The sequence below is a fragment of the Ochotona curzoniae genome, unplaced genomic scaffold (genome assembly GCF_017591425.1).
Source record: "Ochotona curzoniae isolate NIBS_2020 unplaced genomic scaffold, NIBS_Ocur_1.0 contig_883, whole genome shotgun sequence".
Classification (NCBI taxonomy): Eukaryota; Metazoa; Chordata; class Mammalia; order Lagomorpha; family Ochotonidae; genus Ochotona; species Ochotona curzoniae.
Genome location: NW_024466599.1, coordinates 70,848,192 through 70,867,494, shown reverse-complemented (window position 1 = coordinate 70,867,494; position 19,303 = coordinate 70,848,192). Strand labels below are relative to the sequence as shown.

At 43.5% G+C, this 19,303-nt stretch overlaps 1 protein-coding gene across 1 annotated transcript; it reads left to right on the top strand.

Annotated features, from left to right (window-relative positions):
- Positions 1-1,092: 1,092 nt before the first annotated feature.
- LONRF2 (LON peptidase N-terminal domain and ring finger 2) lies at positions 1,093-19,050 on the top strand (the record flags this gene model as incomplete). The annotated part of the gene is given in 17 exon segments (XM_040993376.1): positions 1,093-1,171; positions 1,174-1,217; positions 6,242-6,284; positions 6,287-6,354; positions 6,356-6,425; positions 6,814-6,888; positions 6,891-6,911; positions 7,269-7,325; positions 8,800-8,892; positions 8,895-8,919; positions 9,281-9,349; positions 9,351-9,443; positions 12,414-12,489; positions 12,491-12,574; positions 15,627-15,782; positions 16,134-16,140; positions 18,986-19,050. Coding segments are annotated over 17 exon segments (1,125 nt in total), but the record flags the coding sequence as incomplete, so codon positions are not given.
- Between the last annotated feature and the right edge of the window lie 253 nt (positions 19,051-19,303).

The window sequence follows — 19,303 nt, the reverse complement described above, 5'->3', positions numbered from 1 at the left end:
TCTTACGGTCTCAAGTACATTATATCAGGCCTTTCAGGGAGCTCAGGAATGAACGTGATGTTCTATTGTCTAAAATATTCATCTTGTTTTTGAAGTGGACGCTTCAGCAGAGAGCTGGAGATGCATGATGTCATGAGCAGGTAGCGAAGGCTAAGGAAGATGTTGGTGCTTTTGGGTAGGAACTGATAACCATCATCATATCTGTTTTATTTAAAACAAAGTGAGGGGCCCAGTACAATAGTCTACTGGCTAAATCCTCACCTTACAGGTAACAGGATCCCATATGGGCACCAGTGAGTATCCCAGCTATAATTCCCTTCCAACTCCCTGTCTGTGGCCTGGGAAAGCATTGGAGGATGACCCAAAGCCTTTGGATCCTGCACCCATGTGCGAGACCTGGAAGAAGCTCCTGGCTCCTGGCTTCTGATTGACTTGGCTCTGGCCATTGCTGCCACTTGGGGAGTGAAGCAGCAGACAGATATTTCTCTCTGTCTTTCCTTCTCTCTGACTTTCCAATAAAACTTTTAAATAAATAAAAAAATAAGAAAAAGTGAGGAAGGCAGGTAGGATAGGGATCTAAAAATAGACCTTGACATTTGGCCCCTGTTGGTTACCAGGGCATTGGGCATTTTAATTATAATACTGTAGATAAGAAACCCAGAAATCAAGGATAAAAACTGGAATGTATGCATTCTGTTTTATGTCTCAAACAGCCCAATAAAGGTAACATTTTAATTAACATTAAATGAAGTTGTAATTAAAGAATTGCAGAAAAATATTGTATCTTTAATAACAAAAAGACTGAAACATGGAAAGTCTAAAGATGATGATTACAAATGCTTGAATCCAAAAATTGCTAGACAGGCTCAGCAACAAGTTATGCATGTCTAAAAAGTGGAATTACAAATAGATTCCCAGAACGAGAAATTATTCAAGTCAAAGAACAGATTTTTATAAAAACGAAAGAAGTTTCTGAAACTTGTGGGACAATGTGAAATGATACACTATACTTGCAATTGGAACTCCAGAAGAAGGAAAAAAAAAAAGGGCCAAGAAAAAAAAAATGAAGTGATGTTTTGTGTTTGATAAATTCAAGGACATCAGTTAAAACCTCAGGCTCTTTCTGCACTGGGGAGAATTAAAGTGATCCCCTAGGAGTTCCTCTGCTGCCTTGCTTAAATCCTAAATGTGACTCAGAGAAGGAAGAAGCACAGAAGGCAGGATTCCTATCACACCTCTTTTTTTTTTTTCTTTTAGATTTTATTCATTTATTGGAAAGTCAGATATACAGAGAGGAGGAGAGACAGAGAGGAAGATCTTCTGTCCGATGATTCACTCCCCAAGTGACCGCAACGGCCAGTGCTATGCTGATCTGAAGCCAGGATCCAGGAACTTTCTCCAGGTCTCCCATGCAGGTGCAGGGTCCCAAGGCTTTGGGCCGTCCTTGACTGCTTTCCCAAGGCCACAAGCAGGGAGCTGGATGGGAAGTGGAGCTGCCGGGATTAGAACTGGTGCCCATATGGGATCCTGGCGCGTTCAAGGTGAGGACTTTAGCTGCTAGGCCACCGTGCTGGACCCAGCATCAGACTTTTTTTTTTCTAAAGATTTATTTATTTTTATTACAAAGTCAGTTTTTTAAAAATTAATTTTTGACAATCTTCATATAATTAGGGTAAAAAGGTTCAAGTGCTACAGGAAGATGGGCAGGACAATTTGTTCCGTATTGTTTCCTTAATATATCTGATGTAAAAGGGGATTTTAAGGGAGAAGCCCCACCAAGTCTCCCACCCATCCCAGGTCCCGGATGTGGGGCATGCTCCGAGGTTCTTGCTCAAGTGCTTTTGCTAATTGAACAGTTATGAATTGCTGCCAGTCTTGCCATTCCAAGCACGATGAGGTCATTGAAGAATCCACTGATTGACATAGTCCATCATAGAGTCTCCGTTTGCCCACTATTTCGCTGCCAACATACAGCTGAGGTGGTTGACTTGTTCTGTCCTCTGTCTTTTGATGGTTAGGGTTCTGAGTCTGGAAGCTCGATTGGGGGATCCCCAAAGAAACTTAGCATCAGACTTTTTAAACACAGGCAGTCATGTAGGCATTAGAATGAGGGTTTGAGGAATTTACATTTCAACAGCAAGAGTCTCCTAATACACAATCTGTTCCTCTAACAGGTTCCTTTCCTCAGGCTGTAATTCCTGTTCCCCTGGCTCGGGGAGGAGCACCTCTTTGATCTACTATCTAAACCTGAGGAGTAGGGGCTTTCTTGCCCGTTCCTTTCCTAACCCTAACCTTGGGCCTTCCCAGTGGAATTGCAGCTAGCCCTGGCTCCACACTGGGAAGGAGTCCCACTGTCCTCTCTTTATAATCAGTTGTTTTCCTACAGATCTATCCAGTTCTCCCTACAGTTGTCTGACCTTTCCTTAACATTGCCATTGACCAAGGGTTTTGTTTTGTTTTGTTTTGTTTTCATGTCAGTGTTTACTTATTTTAATACTGTTTATTGTCAACATCTGCATGCATTGACCTGTAGTTTTACTGTCTGCAGCAAAATAACTCCATAAACTAATCAGGGCTGGCCTTTGGCCTAGCAGCGGGGACCCCAGCATGGCACACTGGGCTGAAGCCCGAGCTCTGGCTGCTGATGCCTGCTCCCTGCTCAGCCCGGGGGATGCAGGGGTGGGCTGGGGGATTCGGTTGTTGCGTCCTACACGGGGACCTACATTGATTTCCTGGCTCTTTGTAGGCATTTCAAAAGTCAACCAGGAAAAAGGAGTTCTTTGTCTCTCCCAAAAATAAAAATTAGGAAAAATATATTTCTAAGAGAAAATGAATCCGTTTTTTTTCCTCCTACATTTACCTACTTTAGATAGCTTTGCCTTAAGTCACTGTTGGAGCAAACATGCTTTTCTCTTTGGACAGGGTTTCTGGAGTTTCCTCTGCTAGATGTGTTTGAGTGTATTCCAGTATACCCCAAATTTCTGCATCCATAAACAACCATTGAAGGGGCTGAAATTTATCTTCCCTGCGTTCACATCAGCAGGTGTTTATTTTCAGCCTTTAAAAAAAATGTAGTTCAGGTCCGGCACAATAGCCTATTGGCCAAAGTCCTCACCTTGTATTCCTGGAATCCCATATGGGTGTCGGTTCATGTCCTAGTGGCCACACTTCCCATCCAGCTCCCTGCTTGTGGCCCAGGAAAGCAGTTGAGGATGACTTAAAGCCTTGGGACCCAGCACACTCGTGGTAGACCAGGATGAGGCTCTTGGCTTCAGCTCAGCTCAGCTCTGGCCTTTGTGGCCACTTGGGGAGTGAATCATCAGACAGAAGATCTTCCTCTCTGTGTCTCGTCCTTTTTCTATATCTGACTTTTCAATAAAAATAAATAAATCTCTAAAAAAATGTGGTTCACTAAAATACCTAGGTCCATTTTCTGTAGTGAGAAATAATGTTTTTATTCTTTGTGTGTGTATGTGTGTGATTGATTAGTCTTTAATAATCCTGTTCCGTTGTCATCGTTCCAACTTGTAAAAAGCACTGCTAAAGCTAGAGGCTGTTGTTCGGTTACACCTGCCAACTCTCTTCCACCTGGAGATTTCCTAAGAGTCTTGAAACATCTCTCAATGGATCCTTACAGCAGCACTCTTTTCTTGTCATCAGAAAATCAACCCTGAATCAAAAGAAGTTAAGCACATTCACAAAGACCCTTGGACAGGTGTATCTTGAGGCTTCTTGGGTCTTGCATATTCTTCTCTGGTACTTTTTCACATGTTTATTTCTGCCTCCAGTGTTTCATGGCAGCCCCAACTGTTACCCACAAAGCCAACAACAGGGTTAACTTGTTGGTGCTGAAGCACGGGCCCATCCCAGCAGGTCGGGGGAGGCCTGTCAGAGCCGCGCTGAAGATGCCACAGAGCTCACGGGTGGGGACGCACTCAGCGCGCCACAGCAAGAGGAGATGTGGGCAGTTCTTTACGTTGATGTGTCACTCCTTTCTGCTTTCCTCAAGGTCCTTCAGTTCTGTGGAGGCCACGCGATTTGGCACAAGCATCCGAGGGACAGACAGCAGGCCCAGCTGGCCATCGTGGCCCCCACCTCACAGCATTTGCCCATTGTTCAGGATTGTTACCCTTCACTTCTGCTTGTTTCAACTCTATTTTTTTTTTAAGATTTATTTATTTTTATTGGAAAGGCAGATATATAGAGAGGAGGAGAGACAGAGGAAGTTCTTCTGTCCAATGGTTCACTCCCCAAGCGGCCTCAATGACTAGAGCGGAGGCAATCTGAAGCCAGGAGCCCAGAGCTTCCTCCAGGTCTCCCACACAGATGCAGGGTCCCAAGTTCTTGGGCCATCCTCGACTGCTTTCTCAGGCCACAGGCAGGGAGCTAGATGGGAAGCAGGGCCACTGGGATTAGAACTGGCGCATTCAAGGCGAGGACTTTAACCACTAGGCTATTGCGCTGGGCCCTTGTTTCAATTCTTACTGGAAGACTCTATTTCACCTGCAAATAAAACTGTCCTCCAGGGGCAATCACAGCTTCGAGTGATACTTCAAGGGGATGTTTTATCTAACAGGTGTATAAGAATCAGAGGGAAGCTGTCATGCTTGTATTTCATCATTGGTAAGACTACTATGGGAAGGTAAAAGAGGCTAAAATGATTAAAACCTCAACTCTGATTTCAAAATTGCTGGAATTTTTAAAAATTTCTGATCAGATCATGGTAATGATTTTTTTTTCAGTGTTCTCATAGTATCATCTGAATTTTTTATTATTATTATTAGAAAATCAGCTATAGAGAGAGAAGGAAAGACAGAGAGGAAGGTCTTCCATCTGCTGATTTACTCCCTAAGTAACCGCAATGGCTGGAACTGAGCTGATCTAAAACCAGGAGCCAGGAGTCTCTTCCAGGTCTCCCCTGCAGGTGCAGGGTCCCAGGGGTTTGGGCCGTCCTCGACTGCTTTCCCAGGCCACAAACAGGGAGCTGGATGGGAAGCAGGGCAGCTGGGATTAAAACCAATACCCATATGGGAACCTGGTGCTTTCAAGGCGAGGACTTTAGCTACTAGGCTATTGTGCTAGGCCCATATCATCTGAATTTTTAAGGTAAATGTCCTAAACTTGTTTTAAAGCATCTTTTTTTTTCTTCTTTGCATTTTTTGGTTTGGTAATGTATGAGATATTTTTCTCAGTTTCAGTATGAAACTGGGCCAAATTCCTCTAACATTGTGCTATTAGGTTACTTAGATGTATTCCTCATGACCAACTGGGGTCCCTCAGTCTGTGAGTTGAAACTTTTGGACATGTCAGTGGAAATAATGATTTGATTAAAGATCGAAAGAGATCTTAGCATGCCTCCACAGAAACAAAAGCACCAGGGGACTTGAAGTGGTCTGGGCTTGGAGAAAGGAAAGCAGAGAGAGCATCTGAACGGAAGATATGTGATCTCATTTACAGGTGGCTCCAGAAATTCATGGGAACTAGGCTGAAGAGCTCCACTGGGTGTTGAGCTGGGAATTAAGACACCTGTGTCCCACAGAGTGCCGGGTTTCCATACTCCGCTCTGGCTCCGGCTCTGGCTCCGGCTTCCGGATGATGCAGAGCCTGGCAGGCAGTAAGAGTAGCTTAAGGAGTTGTATTCCGGCCATGCACGTGGGAGACCTGGATTGTGTGCCTGGCTCATGGCTTTGACACAGCCTGACGCCAGCCATGTGGACCCTGGGGAGCGACCTAGCAAAGCCCTTACTTTCCATCTTTCTCCCTGTCTCTGTTGTTCTGCTTATAAGAAAGGAGGAGAAGGAGATTATGCAAGTTATTTGCAGATGTTAAAACAATTAACGAATTTTAAAATCAATGTATAGTTTTTCATAATGCACATTTTTGTGAACTTTTATGATGACTTCTCTTATTCATGCATTTCAAATTTGGGGGGGGGCACCGAAATAAACTTCTAATTCCATTTCCTAGAAAGTTTTAAAAGTGCTTCATAAGTATGGTGTTCACCCACTCCATCTCCCTACAAAATTATCCTGTATTTTACCATAAAAATTTTGAAGTTTGTAAGCCTGCAATTCAGACAGATTATAAAGGAAGAGTATCAGCTCTTGGCCTCCCCTACCCCCACAGAGATTGAGTTATAATGATACTTTCCTCCCCCAATATTCTAAGACGGCTGACAGCATGATTTTTTTCTTATGCCATAACATCTTTAATATGCAGGATTCTTTTTCTACTTGAGTAGAATCCAGCTGAGAAATCTGATGTGCTTAGAAATACTTGTTCCTCCTTTTATATTTTAAACTGGATGCACACACTGAAGAGGGTAAGAAAGCACTAGAAAGTGTCTGTCCTTGCAGCAGCACCCAGCTCTGCACCACATGGAGGATGCCCTGATCCGAGCAACCCTGGAAATGTCCCCAGGGAAGGTCTGCAGGCTCCATTGTCCTGGAGCTGTGCGACCCCATGGGATGGAAGGTGACCACAGTCAATCTACCTATTTCTCATTTCTATATAGTAGTTTGAAATTAATAATGTAATGAGTGTCACAGCTATAAGAATATAGAACATTCTAGAAGAGTAAATCCTGCAAGGACTTCATGCATAAACTAACAGGAAAAGTAGGTATGATTTAAACTTTTAGTCATACTTACCATCCAGATGAATTATTACAAATACCATTTTCCTGGATAGGCAACAGTCCTTCCCTGCATGGTGCATTACATTTACACAACAAAATGTTCCCCTCAGAGGGGATAATACTGTATGTTGTTTTTCAGATGTTAAATGTTTATTCTAGAAGTTTTATTTTTTTAGATGTTGATTCCTCACCTCAAAAGAACATAAGCTCTGAGACAGGAGAAAGCCCAGAGCTATTGATTGATGTAACTGACTTGAGTGTGCCCTCTGCACACTCAAGAATGTGGAAAAAGAATCCCTAAAACTCTTAAAATCTCAGCCTTTTGAAGTTCATACCTCAACATCAAGGGCTTTTACTATCAAGGAAAATATAGACAAGGGCAAGTCAGAGACGTTAATGGAAAATAGAATTAAACGGGCACAAAATGTTTTAAAACATGTATAATTTTTTTCATAACACATTTTCTGTGAACTTTTGAAGACTCCACAAATACCTGGTAACCGCTGATTTGTCGTCTAGAAATCTGGTAAGATACAATGAAAATCAGCTTCTAAAACAAACGGACTATTTGTGAATCCTTTGTATGTACTTCTTGCTTAAAACACAGATTTTTTTTTGGGGGGGGTGGGGGGGTTGCTTCTCGAACCCATTACTGCACCCTGTGGACATATGTTTTATCTGAAGTCTAGTTTCTGAAACAATGAGGTAACTTTTTATCCCCTCTAGATGCTCATTTCATATCTGGCTTCACAACTACCACTTGGTTGGTGAAGCCAGGTTCTCCAAAGATGCAACTTTTTACCATCTCTTGGGTTGATCAGACAATATAAAAGGAAGGCTTAGAAACAGAAAAGGTTAATTTTTGAAACAATTTTCAAACATGGATTATGGTTGCAATAGATTGAAAGTTGTTAACATTACTGAGTCTTTGTAATAATATTAATGTAAATTGGTGACACACAGGCCAAGAATTCTCCCCTTTACCTTATCTCCATAATTTTGCATAGGATCAGAATTCCTACTGCTTGTGAATTAATTTAGTGCCCTTACCAGTTGTCAGTTGTTACAATACTTGTTCTGAAATCAAAACCACTAACACTTAAGTTGCATGGAGCATGATTTAGTGATATGTAACCAAAATATAAGCTTTTAAGTCTATTTACATAAGATATGAGAAATCCAGTTAAACAACATGTAATAGCTGCAGCTCTCTGATTAATTTCACAAACACTGGATCTATGTCAACTCTATCGGGGTTGGGTTTTATTGGTACCACTAACTTTGCAGGAAACAAGTTGTATACCCTCTTCTGAAGGTTTTGGGTGGCTTCTTTTGCTACATTGAAACTGAGTGTCTGTCTTTGTTACTTCTTAGTGATATATTCATTTGGTGTATTTCAAGTGTGATGAAGTTGGGTCTGTAAAGACAATTATACAGTAAAGTGTGTGTGTGTGTGTGTGAAGACTTATCTGAAAGAATTATAGAAAAAGAGGGACAGACAGAGAGAGGGAGATTTCCTATCTGCTGGCTCACTCCCCACTTGGCTGTAGTGGCCAGCGCTGGACCAGGCTGAAGCAGGAACAGGGAGCTGCTTCTGAGTTCCCTAAATGGGTGGCAGGGGTCCAAGTACTTGGGTCATCTTCTGCTTTCTCCAGGCCATTAGCAGGGAGCTGGATATGAAGAGAAGCAATTAGGACACAAACCAGTGCCCATATGGGATGCCCTAAGAGGGCCATTTTCCCAACTATGCCACAAAGGCGGCCCTGGAATTCTTTTTTTTTTTTTTTTTTAAATACTGATATGGTGGGGCTAGTGCCATGGGCTAGCAGACTTCCATCTCAGACTTGGAATATCAGTAGTGATTCTTTCTATTTTTTCCATTAGTATTTCTCTTCTCTTTCCTGTCCATGCTGTGGGTCTTGATTGAACATCTAGATGTCCTGGGCCTAGAGCTCCCTCCTCCTCTCTCGGGTTGAATGTCTGCTCCCACCCTTTGCTTGCAACAGAGGGGCTGCCCTGTCCCATCGCAGGCTGCAGCACCTCCCTGCTGGGCTGCCCAGGCCCCTTCCCTGCCCTCTTCATTAGTAGCTTTTGGGCGGGGAAGTTTGGACCCTTAGTATGTATGCCTTATAAGCTATCGTTGGACATGTTTTTATTATAATTGTTGGCAAGCAGAAATTTTAATATAACTGTTCTGGCTGAAGAATTAATATTCTTATATTTGTCAGATGAACTGTCTGATAAGAAGAGAATTTTATTGAAGAAATGACAGAACAGTCTAAGTGCTCTTGTTTTATATGCCTGGTCTTGTGTTCTGAGGAAAGAACCAGATTTGTACTAACTTCAGTGTTACTGTGTGTGTGTGTGTGTGTGTGTGTGTGTGTGTAGCTAAGAGGTTTCTTGGTCAGTAAATGGAAAAATGTTAGTTGCAAAATATCTGTGGGAATTTGACAAGACACTCAGGTCAGCAATAGACTTCCTCAGTGGTCCTTTGACATTCTTAACACAGAGTTGAACCATGCTTAAAGGTTTTTGTTTTGTTTTATTTTTGTTTAATAAAGAAGAGAATTGAGATGGGCCAATGTTGGCTGTTTTGGTGACCTCCCTTTGGTTTCTAAGTTACTATCTGTCTTTGTTCTGCAGTCTGACCAGAGATGCGCCCGTCTTGGTGTGTGGTGTGGCCTTCCCTGCAGTTTCCTATCCAATACACGTGGCTTATGTTAAGAGGCATGGAAACTGGCACCCAGCGCTTTGGCCTGTGATTATCTGCTAAGCATGCAGGATAAGGACAATCTGTACCTGCAGGGTCCCCGTGAATTGTGTACTTTGTCATTTTGCCCGAGCAACAATTTATAAAGGACGATGCTCTCCAGGGCTCACTGAGTGCACATTCCACGGTATCTGCAGCTAGCAGCATCCCTTCCTTCTCTACTCATCTCCCCTGTCTTCCTTTCCAACATCACACTTGCTAATCTTTTGTCCTGCTCTAACTGCAGCTCATGATTCCATACCTCATGCTTTCCTCTGCCTGCAATGCTCTTGTGGTTCATCTATATACAAACAGAGTAATGAAGAATTCCAACTTCTAAGTTCTGGAAAAATGGCTATATCCCCCAGGATGGTTTTCTATATCTCCACAGCCATAACATCTTCAGCCTTGTGAAAACTCACAACGGTTTTAACTTTTACTTCTCATTGCATGCCATTTCTCTACGCTGGGAGGTGGGGACTCTGGTAGAGTAGTTGTTGCAGGTCTGTTGGCAACACACCTTTTTGGGCTGATCTGGAAACTCACATTCCTTCTCATCCCTTAGGGCTTTGGGCCCTGTGATGCCTTGGCCACGTTTGATTTCTCACTGGTGGTAGAGGTGTAGATGCTCACAAAGGACCCTGAAGGAAAAAGACTTCTTACACCTGAGGCAAGGGAGACTTGGAAATGTAATCTGCTCACATGCCCAGGCAAAAGGTGAGAAGGCGGGTTTTAGGGCCACTCAACACTTTCTACCATAAATACCTAGGGAAAAACTCTTTAAAGTATACATATAGGCTCTTTACGGATAAAAAAAATTGCGAGCCCTTTTGGAAGATATTCAGGAAACTCTAAATAAATGGGGGAAAAAATACCATGTTCATGGAAACAAACACTTAACATCGTGGAAATGCCCAAAGTAATTCCAGAAAAAAAAAATCCAAGAGAATGTTTTCATGAATTTGTTCAAGCTGATGTTATAATCAGTGTAGTAAAATGAAAGACAAAAACCAGATGATTTTGAAGAATAATTTGAGCCAATGAGACTACAGTCTTGTAGTATCAATCTTATAGGCTATGTTAGACTAATGAAACAGAATATAGGCATTAGAAAGAGAATTGAGATATATGCATATATGCACACTTAATTTTTTAATGTGAGAAAACACAAGACACTCAGTAAATGATACCAGGATATTATTAAATTAGTAGGTAGTCCAAATTTAGGGGAAAATCTTTACCTTATAACATATTTATGTTACTAATGTAAAATGTGAAAAGCAAATTTATAAAATGTTTAAAAGGAAATACTGGGAATTATCTATAAATAGAAATGAGGAAAGTTTTTTTTGTATCTAAGATGTTGAAAGTACGTAGTATGGAAAGAGATTAATAAATTAATAAAATATGTAAAAATTTGATTCATCAAAAGTGAGTGAAAAAAAATTCCACTTCCAGTGAGAAAACAGGACACTGAAAATAGTATTATTCTCACCCGAATAACAAGAAGGACCCAGATAAGCTACAGAAAATGTGTTTCTTGAACCCATAAGCCATTGGGTGAAGAGGAAAAGCCAGCTCCCTCTGGGGAAGCAGTATGCGAGAGAAAGAGACACATAACTATGTTGAAGAGTTGGGCTGATTTTGTAAGAAAAAATCCATAAGGATCTCCTGGAGGCTATAGGAGAGTCTGGATGCCCTGGGTGCTGCACAAGGGGGTTTGCAGCTCCCGCGGGCTCTCGTCCACAGGCAGATGCTCCTAGGTAAGAGGCCGTGCAACTGAGCAGGCTGATGGGGCTGGCATTGGGAGGTTGGTGACCCCTGGACTACAAGTCCTCTGTTGAAAGGGCATCAACTGGGTGCTGCACCTTGTATGCCAAGGCTGTGGGGGAGACCATCCTGTGAGATAACCAGGAAAAGAGAGTTTGACTGGTTAATCCAGGTAGAATTATGCAGCAGACATTTAGCCAGACAGGCTTGTGACTTGCCATCCATCACCCATCTTCAGTTTGGGAGACATCAGTGAATTTTTTCATCCAAGGACTTTGGAATCAGACAGCCTTGGATTCAAATCTTGTCTTTTACTGCTTTGATTTATTTCTCTAACACGTGTGTGTGTGTGTGTGTGTGTGTGTGTGTGTGTGTGTGTGTGTGTGTGTGTGTGTGTGTTGGGTTGTTTTAGTACGTGGCCAGTAGTAATGAGGCATGAAAAATATCACTGGGATGCAGAAGACAGTCCTGAGTGTAGATAAGAGCTCCAAGCAGAGCTCTTGAATGAGAAGGAATGTGGCCAAGGATGCCCCATTCTGGGTAACCCTGAATGTAGGAGGTACGGAGACAACGGGGGGCTGGGAAGGCTGACATGTTTAGAGCTGTGGAGGGCGTTGGTTTAGGGAAGGTGGCTGCAGCCTGCTCTGTACAGCACTGAACTCGGTGAGGAGAGTACTGCCGGCGGAGGAGTCCAGCATCAGGGGCAGGAGAGTCGGTGCTTGATGGGCAGGAGCAGGAGGAAAAGCAGGACAGAGTCTGTGAGTGGTAGACTCTGTGTATCCCAGAGTACCAGCTTTTCAGAGCAATTGAGACAGCAATGTTGTCTCCACCCACAGCCGCCATCACGGTGTGTTTGGCATTTATTCTTAGATATAACAACCTTGCTGGTTACCATATGTTTGTTGTTATTCCTTTAAAGCCCTAAACCTCAAAGTGTGCCTGTGGCCTACTGTGTCTGTCTGGGTTTGAAACCAAGCTCTGTTACCAGTTGCAGCTTCCTGACATGGCACACCCTGCGGGTTGGCAGGTGATAACTCAACTTGGGTCTCCACCACCCAAGTGGGAGATCCAGCAAAATGATCTTTTTCTCTCTGTCTTTCGAAACAATTAATTATTCTAAAAAGGATATCAGTTACATCGGATTAGGGGCCATCCTAACACCTCAATTTTAAAACTAACTAAATCGTCGATCAATGAAACAGAATCCAAAATGCTATGGGGGAGCATCATGGCCATTTCTGTTAACTGTCCTTTCAGGATTTCGGAGTCTGACTGCGTGCTGGAGATGAAAGATGTGTAAGCTCCTGATGGCAGCTCAGTGGTGGATGCGGTTCAGCATCAGTCAGTCCAGAGTATGACGCCACTGTCATGGAGATGGCTATAACACGGTGGACACTAAATACCTGGAAGATGAAAAGGTAAGACTTGTTTTACTGGTGTAATTGATAAAGACCAACCCCTTGATACTATGGGAAACTTTCTTCTCAACTTTCCTTGCTGGTTAGCTTCTTCACTGGATGGAGAATGTGGACTGTGTTGTCCTTTGGGAGTGCATAGACCTGCCTGCTGCACACTGCGCCTCTGAGCCACTGCCTCATGTTCGAGCCCAGGACTGGACGTTTGTTCTGTGGAGGATTGGGTCATGCGCACAGCCAGCCCAATCAGTGGGGATTGACAGCTGGTTTTAATTGCATCTGTTTTGAACATGGACAGACTCTTCTTTGTCATATTTCCCTGTACAAGATAAGTTGGAGTAAGTAGCATAAATAATGCAGAGAAGTCTTCACACATGCAACAGGATGCAGATTTGGGGATCTGAGAGGTCTCAGTCTGCACAGTACTGAGGGATGTGTATACTCCCTGTGTCATAGTCATTCATGGTCTTCAGTATGACTTCTCAGCTCTGCCTTTGTGGGGCACAAGCAGCTGCAAACACTCCTCACCTACAAGCAAATGAGCATGACCGGCTTCCAGCAAATGCCATTTCCAAAAGCAAGGTCCAATCCCTGTTCTAGGTTTTGATAAGAGTTCAGAAAGAGGCAGAAGTGAATTAAAGTATCTTCCAAAGCCAGGTAGAAAAGGCTTGAATCTCTGACCCCTGAGAAATTATTTATTGTTCTCACAAAGATAACAGGACATATAATTGAACAAATAAACAAGATGTTTTGAAGAGCTTCTGAAAAAAAATACTCATACGAGGATATCTACAGCAATCTTGCTTATTAGCCCCAGACTGAAAATAGGGGTTGAATACCCAGTGGTTGGGATTGCAAAGCAAAGTGTGTCTATACAATGGAATCCTGCTTGGCCATAAAAGTAAATGGACTGCAGCTAATGCACAAGACAGAGTGAATGAACCTCACAGACATGCTGCCTGAGGGAAGCCAGATACACAGGAAATCTATGCCATATGGTCCATATACATGCTTCCAGGAAGAGACAAAGCTAGAGTGCAGTGGTGGAGTCCACTGTGGTTGGAGGACATACTTTGTAATTGACCAGATGGGGGCTGAGGACTCTTGGTGATGATGGAAGTACTGTCATGTGTTGGGTGGTTAGACCGAAGTGCACCGAAGTTTGCAGCGGACAAAGTTCTGTGAGCTAGACAATTCACATGGTGCGTTGTGGATGTGGCAGTTATACTGCAGCAATAAAGAGAAAGAAATCCTTAGAATTATTACGTCCCTCTTTTTCACATTTGGACATGTGTAAATGAGCACGTACAACCTCTTTGTCACCCTAGATGTCACACTGGGGACAGTGATGTGTGTTCATGAGAATGGAGTCACATGGAGAGCACCAGCTCTGCCTCTCCCTCAGCTGAGAGCAGGCCAGAGGAGAGGAGCAGTGAACCAAGCTCTGAGGTCCCAAGCTGCGTGTGCCAGTTCTCAGCTCTCCTGGGACGGCCTTATAGTGAATCTGATGAGTCTATTGACAATTGTGGATGTGACAGTAGTCTGTGTATTTGTGTTTAAATGGGGGCTTTAATGGCTATTTAACATGAAATGCTTTTAGGTTTTCTTTGTAATGAAAATCCACTGGGCTGGTATTGTGGTGTATCAGGCTAAGCCTCCGCCTGCAACTCCAGCATCCCATATGGGCACCGGTTCAAGCCCCAGCTGCTTCTCTTCCAATTCAGCTACCTAGTAATATGCTTTGGAATGCAGTAGAAGATGCCCCAAGTGTTTGGGCTCCTGCCCCCACACAGGAGACCCAGAAGAAGCTCAGGACTCTTGCTTCAGCCTGGACTAGCCCTGGCCACTGTGGGCATTCGAAGAGTGAACTTGCAGATGGAAAATCTCTTTCTCTGTGTCTCTCCTCTCTCTGTAACTCTGCCTTTCAAATAAATAAAAAGTAAATTAAAAAAAATCCACCACCACGTATGAATTCCTAACTTGTATAAATCAAATCGAGTTGAGGTCCTGTGCATTACAATATGTATAATTCTTTGGTTTTCTATATTTCTGGTAGATACTGCAATTTTATAATCAGGACCTTAATGGTTTAGTCCCATTTCACAGATGGGAAAACTGTCTTACTGAGGCTGTGAGCCTGGGTTACATGCATATAAAATAAAGGCAGAACAAACCCAGGTCCCTGACTTGCCATTGTCTGCTCAACTACTGCAGCATTTTTCCTAAGCAGGGCAGAGATGTGGTTAACCATGCCTGTTATGGCAGCAAGGCAGTTCCCTGAAGCCAAGCACGGTGTGCCTCAGGTGCAGTGGCCCGTCAGCAGGCACTGTGGAGTGCAGAGCAGCTCTCATGTGTCTTTGGCAATACAGTTTGGTGTTATGGAATACAGTTTCAAATGTCCAATCAGCTGACCTAGTTATGGTGGTTCCAGGAAACTCCTGAGGAAATAATCCCTACCCCCTTCAACAGCATACCAAAACTTTGGCTTCAGTATTATAGTACGGCATGATTTTTAAAAATGCAAAAACTTGGACATTCTAACTATATTTTACATAAATGGTTAAACAAATGGTGTATTTCAAATATGTAATTGCATTGTGCCATTGAAGATGATTCCTAACGTGGAACCTATACTTATACCATAGCATTAAGAAATCAGAGAGCAGTTGCTGGATCTCAGCAGGGTGGAGTCAGGGGTGAGTGCAGGCAGGTTGGGATGCCCGTGTTGGAGTGCCAGCCCCAGTCCAAGTCCAGCCACGTGATACTGCAGACCCTGGTAGGAAGCTCGTGACTCAGTGGACTCTCTGCCACACACTTGGGAGACCTGAATTGAGTTCCAGGCATACAAGCTAGCAGGCAGTGCTAGCTAGCAGGCAGTGCTCTGCCCCTCTCTCTGCCTCTCAAAATAAGCAAACAGGCAAAACTTCTGCCTCAAGCATATGTCATTTTTGAGACAGTGGTGAATCACTTCAGGTGTAAATGCCACGGATCCGCTCGAAGACGTGGCCACCTGCACGTCACCACTTGTGGCTAACATGGCTGTCTTCTTGACCAGACAGAAAGTTCAGAATATGAATTGCTCACTACTTTGCATGACTCTGTTCACCAACAGTCTGTTACCTGGTTTGCTTCTCTCCAGGACTGCAAAGGAAAAAAAAAACAGATTTTATGTCACTTTGGATTAATGCCAGGCAGGGAGCCCGAGCTTCAGGTAAATTTGCCTTTCTGATCACACAGTTACAGCTGGGACAGAGCATCCCTCTAGAACATCTGGCATCCTGATGCTGCCTGTGTCCCACCGTGATTGCTGGGGAGCATGCACATTTCACACCAACACCATTGTCCACTGTAGCGGCCCATGCCCTTTGGAGCAAAGCCATGCATACTTTCTCATGGGAGAAGAAGGTCATTGCTAATTAAAGTCAGTGCATTCTGCATGGCTCCCAGCTTTTATGCATTTGCTTTTCTCACCAACATTGTAAGACTTTAAATAATAATTTTGTCACATTGGCCCAAACACTTCATGTTTTGCACATCATGCCACCTTGTGCCTTATTCACAGATGTGGAGTAAGGGAAGACAAATGTCCACAATTCTTGTGAAATTGGGATTCTTATTCCTATCCTTTGTGTCCTGCAGACCCATCATTCAAGCTCTTTCTGGTGTTTCCTCAAGTGCTTTCTTTAAAAAGCACTTTCTTCTCTCTTTCTTAAGATTTATATATATTGGAGGTGTACCATGGCGTTGCAAGCTAAGCCTCTGTGGTGCCAGCAGCTTATCTAGTTACCAATTCTAGTCCTAAATGTTCCGCTTCTGACCCAGCTCCTGTTAATGGCCTGGAAGGCAGCGGGGGAGAGATCAGTCCCTTAGGCACCTGTACCTCTGCAGGAGATCAATCTGGAAGAAGTTCCTGGCTCCTGGCTTCAGACCAGCCCAGCTCTGGCCATTGTGTCTATTTGGGGAGTGAACCAGTAAATGGAAGATCTCTTTATTTTTCTCCTTCTCTCTCTCTGTAATTCTGCCTTTCAAGTAAAAATAAGTGAATATTTATAAAGAGTGATTTTATTTGAAAGCGTTACAGAGGTGGAGGGAAGAAGAGAGAGAGATGTATCATCCTGCTGCTTCACTCATCAGAGGACAGTAGCAGCCAGGGGTGGGCCACACGGAAGTGAGAACTCTCATCTGGGTCTCCTGCATGAGTGACAAAGGTCCAAGCCTTGGGCCATCTTCTGCTGCTTTTCCAGGCCATTAGCAGGGAACTGGATTGGAAGTGGAGCAGCCAGGACATAAGCTGGTATCCATGTAGGCTGCCGCTGTCACAGACAACAGCTTTACCCCTGAGCCACAGTCCCCACGCATGACGATGGTTCCTTACACAGTGAGTGGGATGCAGGCGTGGTGGCTATTTATAAGCACAAGTGACTCCTCTCTTCCACATGCAAAGGAGAGAGCTCATGTGAAGCTGGTCTAGAACAATGACTGAGAGTTTGTGGCTCCTCCCATTGTACATGGGCATGCACCTGTCCTAGGAAATGGGTGGAGAAATAGGACCAGCCCCCAAAAGGTATTGGATACAAAGAAATATCTTCTGTGTCTTTTACCACTGTTTATAAATCTTTATTTCTTGTCTCCTAAGAGTTCCATCTTTTACCTGCCTCTTGAGTTCTGTTTTTTTATTTTTTTTCCAAACTTGGTGGTGGGAAGGAGGGGTACTTTGAGTGCCAAAACATATTCTCCAAGTTCTTCCTGTTCTCTTCTCTTAGTGTAAGAGCTTAGAATAACCGCTTGATTTTGCTTCTGTATATTGCTTTCTGCTGAGCAAGAGTAGAGCCATGTTAGAATAAATATAGAAAAGTTATTTTGTGAAACAAGTAAAAGTTTCAGTTTCCCAGACATGAACAAGGCAGCTACAGGAATGGAGGAGATAAGGTAGCAAGGCCGATGCAGCAAGGCCAACACAAGAATGTGATGGATAAGAAAGGGAGGCATAACAGTCTGAGAAAGTGCAGACTGTTATGCCAAGCCAAGGGAGCCCTGGCGCTGTCTAATCTTAAAGTAAAATGCTAGCTGTTATGCAAAGTTTGTGGTTTTGTCCTTTAAAAAGGTGCTTTAACCTGCTTGAGGTGCGCAGACTCTAGGATGTCTCCAGAGACTCTGTCGCCCATTCACGAATGATCAATACAAATCCTCATGCTTTTTACAGCCTCTGCTTTGTGACTTGTCTTGCCAAACAGGGTGGCTCCCCTTCCACGGGGTTGGACTCTCCCCGAGTCTAACATTAGAAGCCCTCTGTCTGCCTGATACACTAACTTGGGCTCAGAAAGCGAGGTGACTGCACTAACTCACTTTAGGGGATGAATCATCTCCTCCCGTGAAGCTTTTTGCTTGTTGACCCAAATCACTCTCTGTCAGCTTCCTGTTACCGTTGCAACAGATTGTCACATATGTTGTGACTGAAAACAGCACAAGTTTATTACCTGGCAGTTTTGTAGGCCAGAAGCCTGATGTGGTCTTGGCAGGCTCTGAGGGGGTGATGGCTGAGTGTGTTTCTTCCTGGAGGCTTCAGGGGACAACCTGTTCCCTTCCATGTGCCAACCTCACCCACTCCTACAGCCCATTCCTTAGCCTGTGGCCCCCTTCCTCCATCTTCACAGCCAGTAACATCACACAACATGGACCGTTAGCCACTTAGTCACATATCCTTCTGACTCATGATTGAACCACAGCCACCTGCAGGCATTTACCTGGATCACAGGTTTAAATAAAGTTGATTGTATGTACATGTGCATAGATATTTTGCATCAAATGATTTGTATACACATTCTTACGGGTATAAATTCATAATCACCATATACAATGCTGTGTATTTGTTTCATACATATAGACATATACTATAGACTTTATTATGTATTAAAACTTGTACACACACTTGTATTTTTAGTAATATTATGCTTCATATTAGCATACTCAAACTTATGAAACCATAGCATAGGACATCAGAAAGTGGAGGTAAAAATTATAGTCTTCTCTTTTGCCTGGTCTCCACTCTTAATTGAAGACTGAGAGGAATAAAAGCAACCAATGGAAGATGTAAAGTTTTAAAAGCTTCTTCTTATTTTTTGAATCTTCCCCCTTTTACATGTATAAGTTAACTCTCTCTTCTGCGGCCTGAAGGAATTGTGAAATAGCCCTAAACCAGAAGTGCTGGTGTTTAATTCTTGTTCACTTCTCTGTTGGTTAAACATAAAACCATCCTGGGGAGCCAGTGGTGTGTCGGGCACTCATCCTGTGTCTTCCTTTCTTTTCTTTTGCAGAGTGACCCTGGTGGCCCTGCCTGGTCCTGGTGGACCGTGGGAATGCATGGCTCAGCTGACCACCCTTAGCATGACTTCCCTGCCATTTGACAAACATCAGTGATCATCACACGTAAGACGGGTAGTTGCCAGAAGCTGGTTAATGCCAGGGAGAGAAGTCATTGATTTCCTGATTCCGTCAAGGCTTCCCTGTACCTGTAGGAGTGCCAGGCATGGATGAGTAACCAACCGGTTCCCTGTGCTTTATAAAATGCTAGTTGGCTAGGTTATTGAATGGAGCACTTAACCAAGGGAAGAGTCTGTGCCTGGTGCAGTCTGACCTGTGCAAGATTAGTCTGAGATCTGAACATCGCCTATGGCTGGAAAACAACCTAAAAAACTTCTGGAAGCAGAGACTTTGAGAAGGCAATTCACGGAG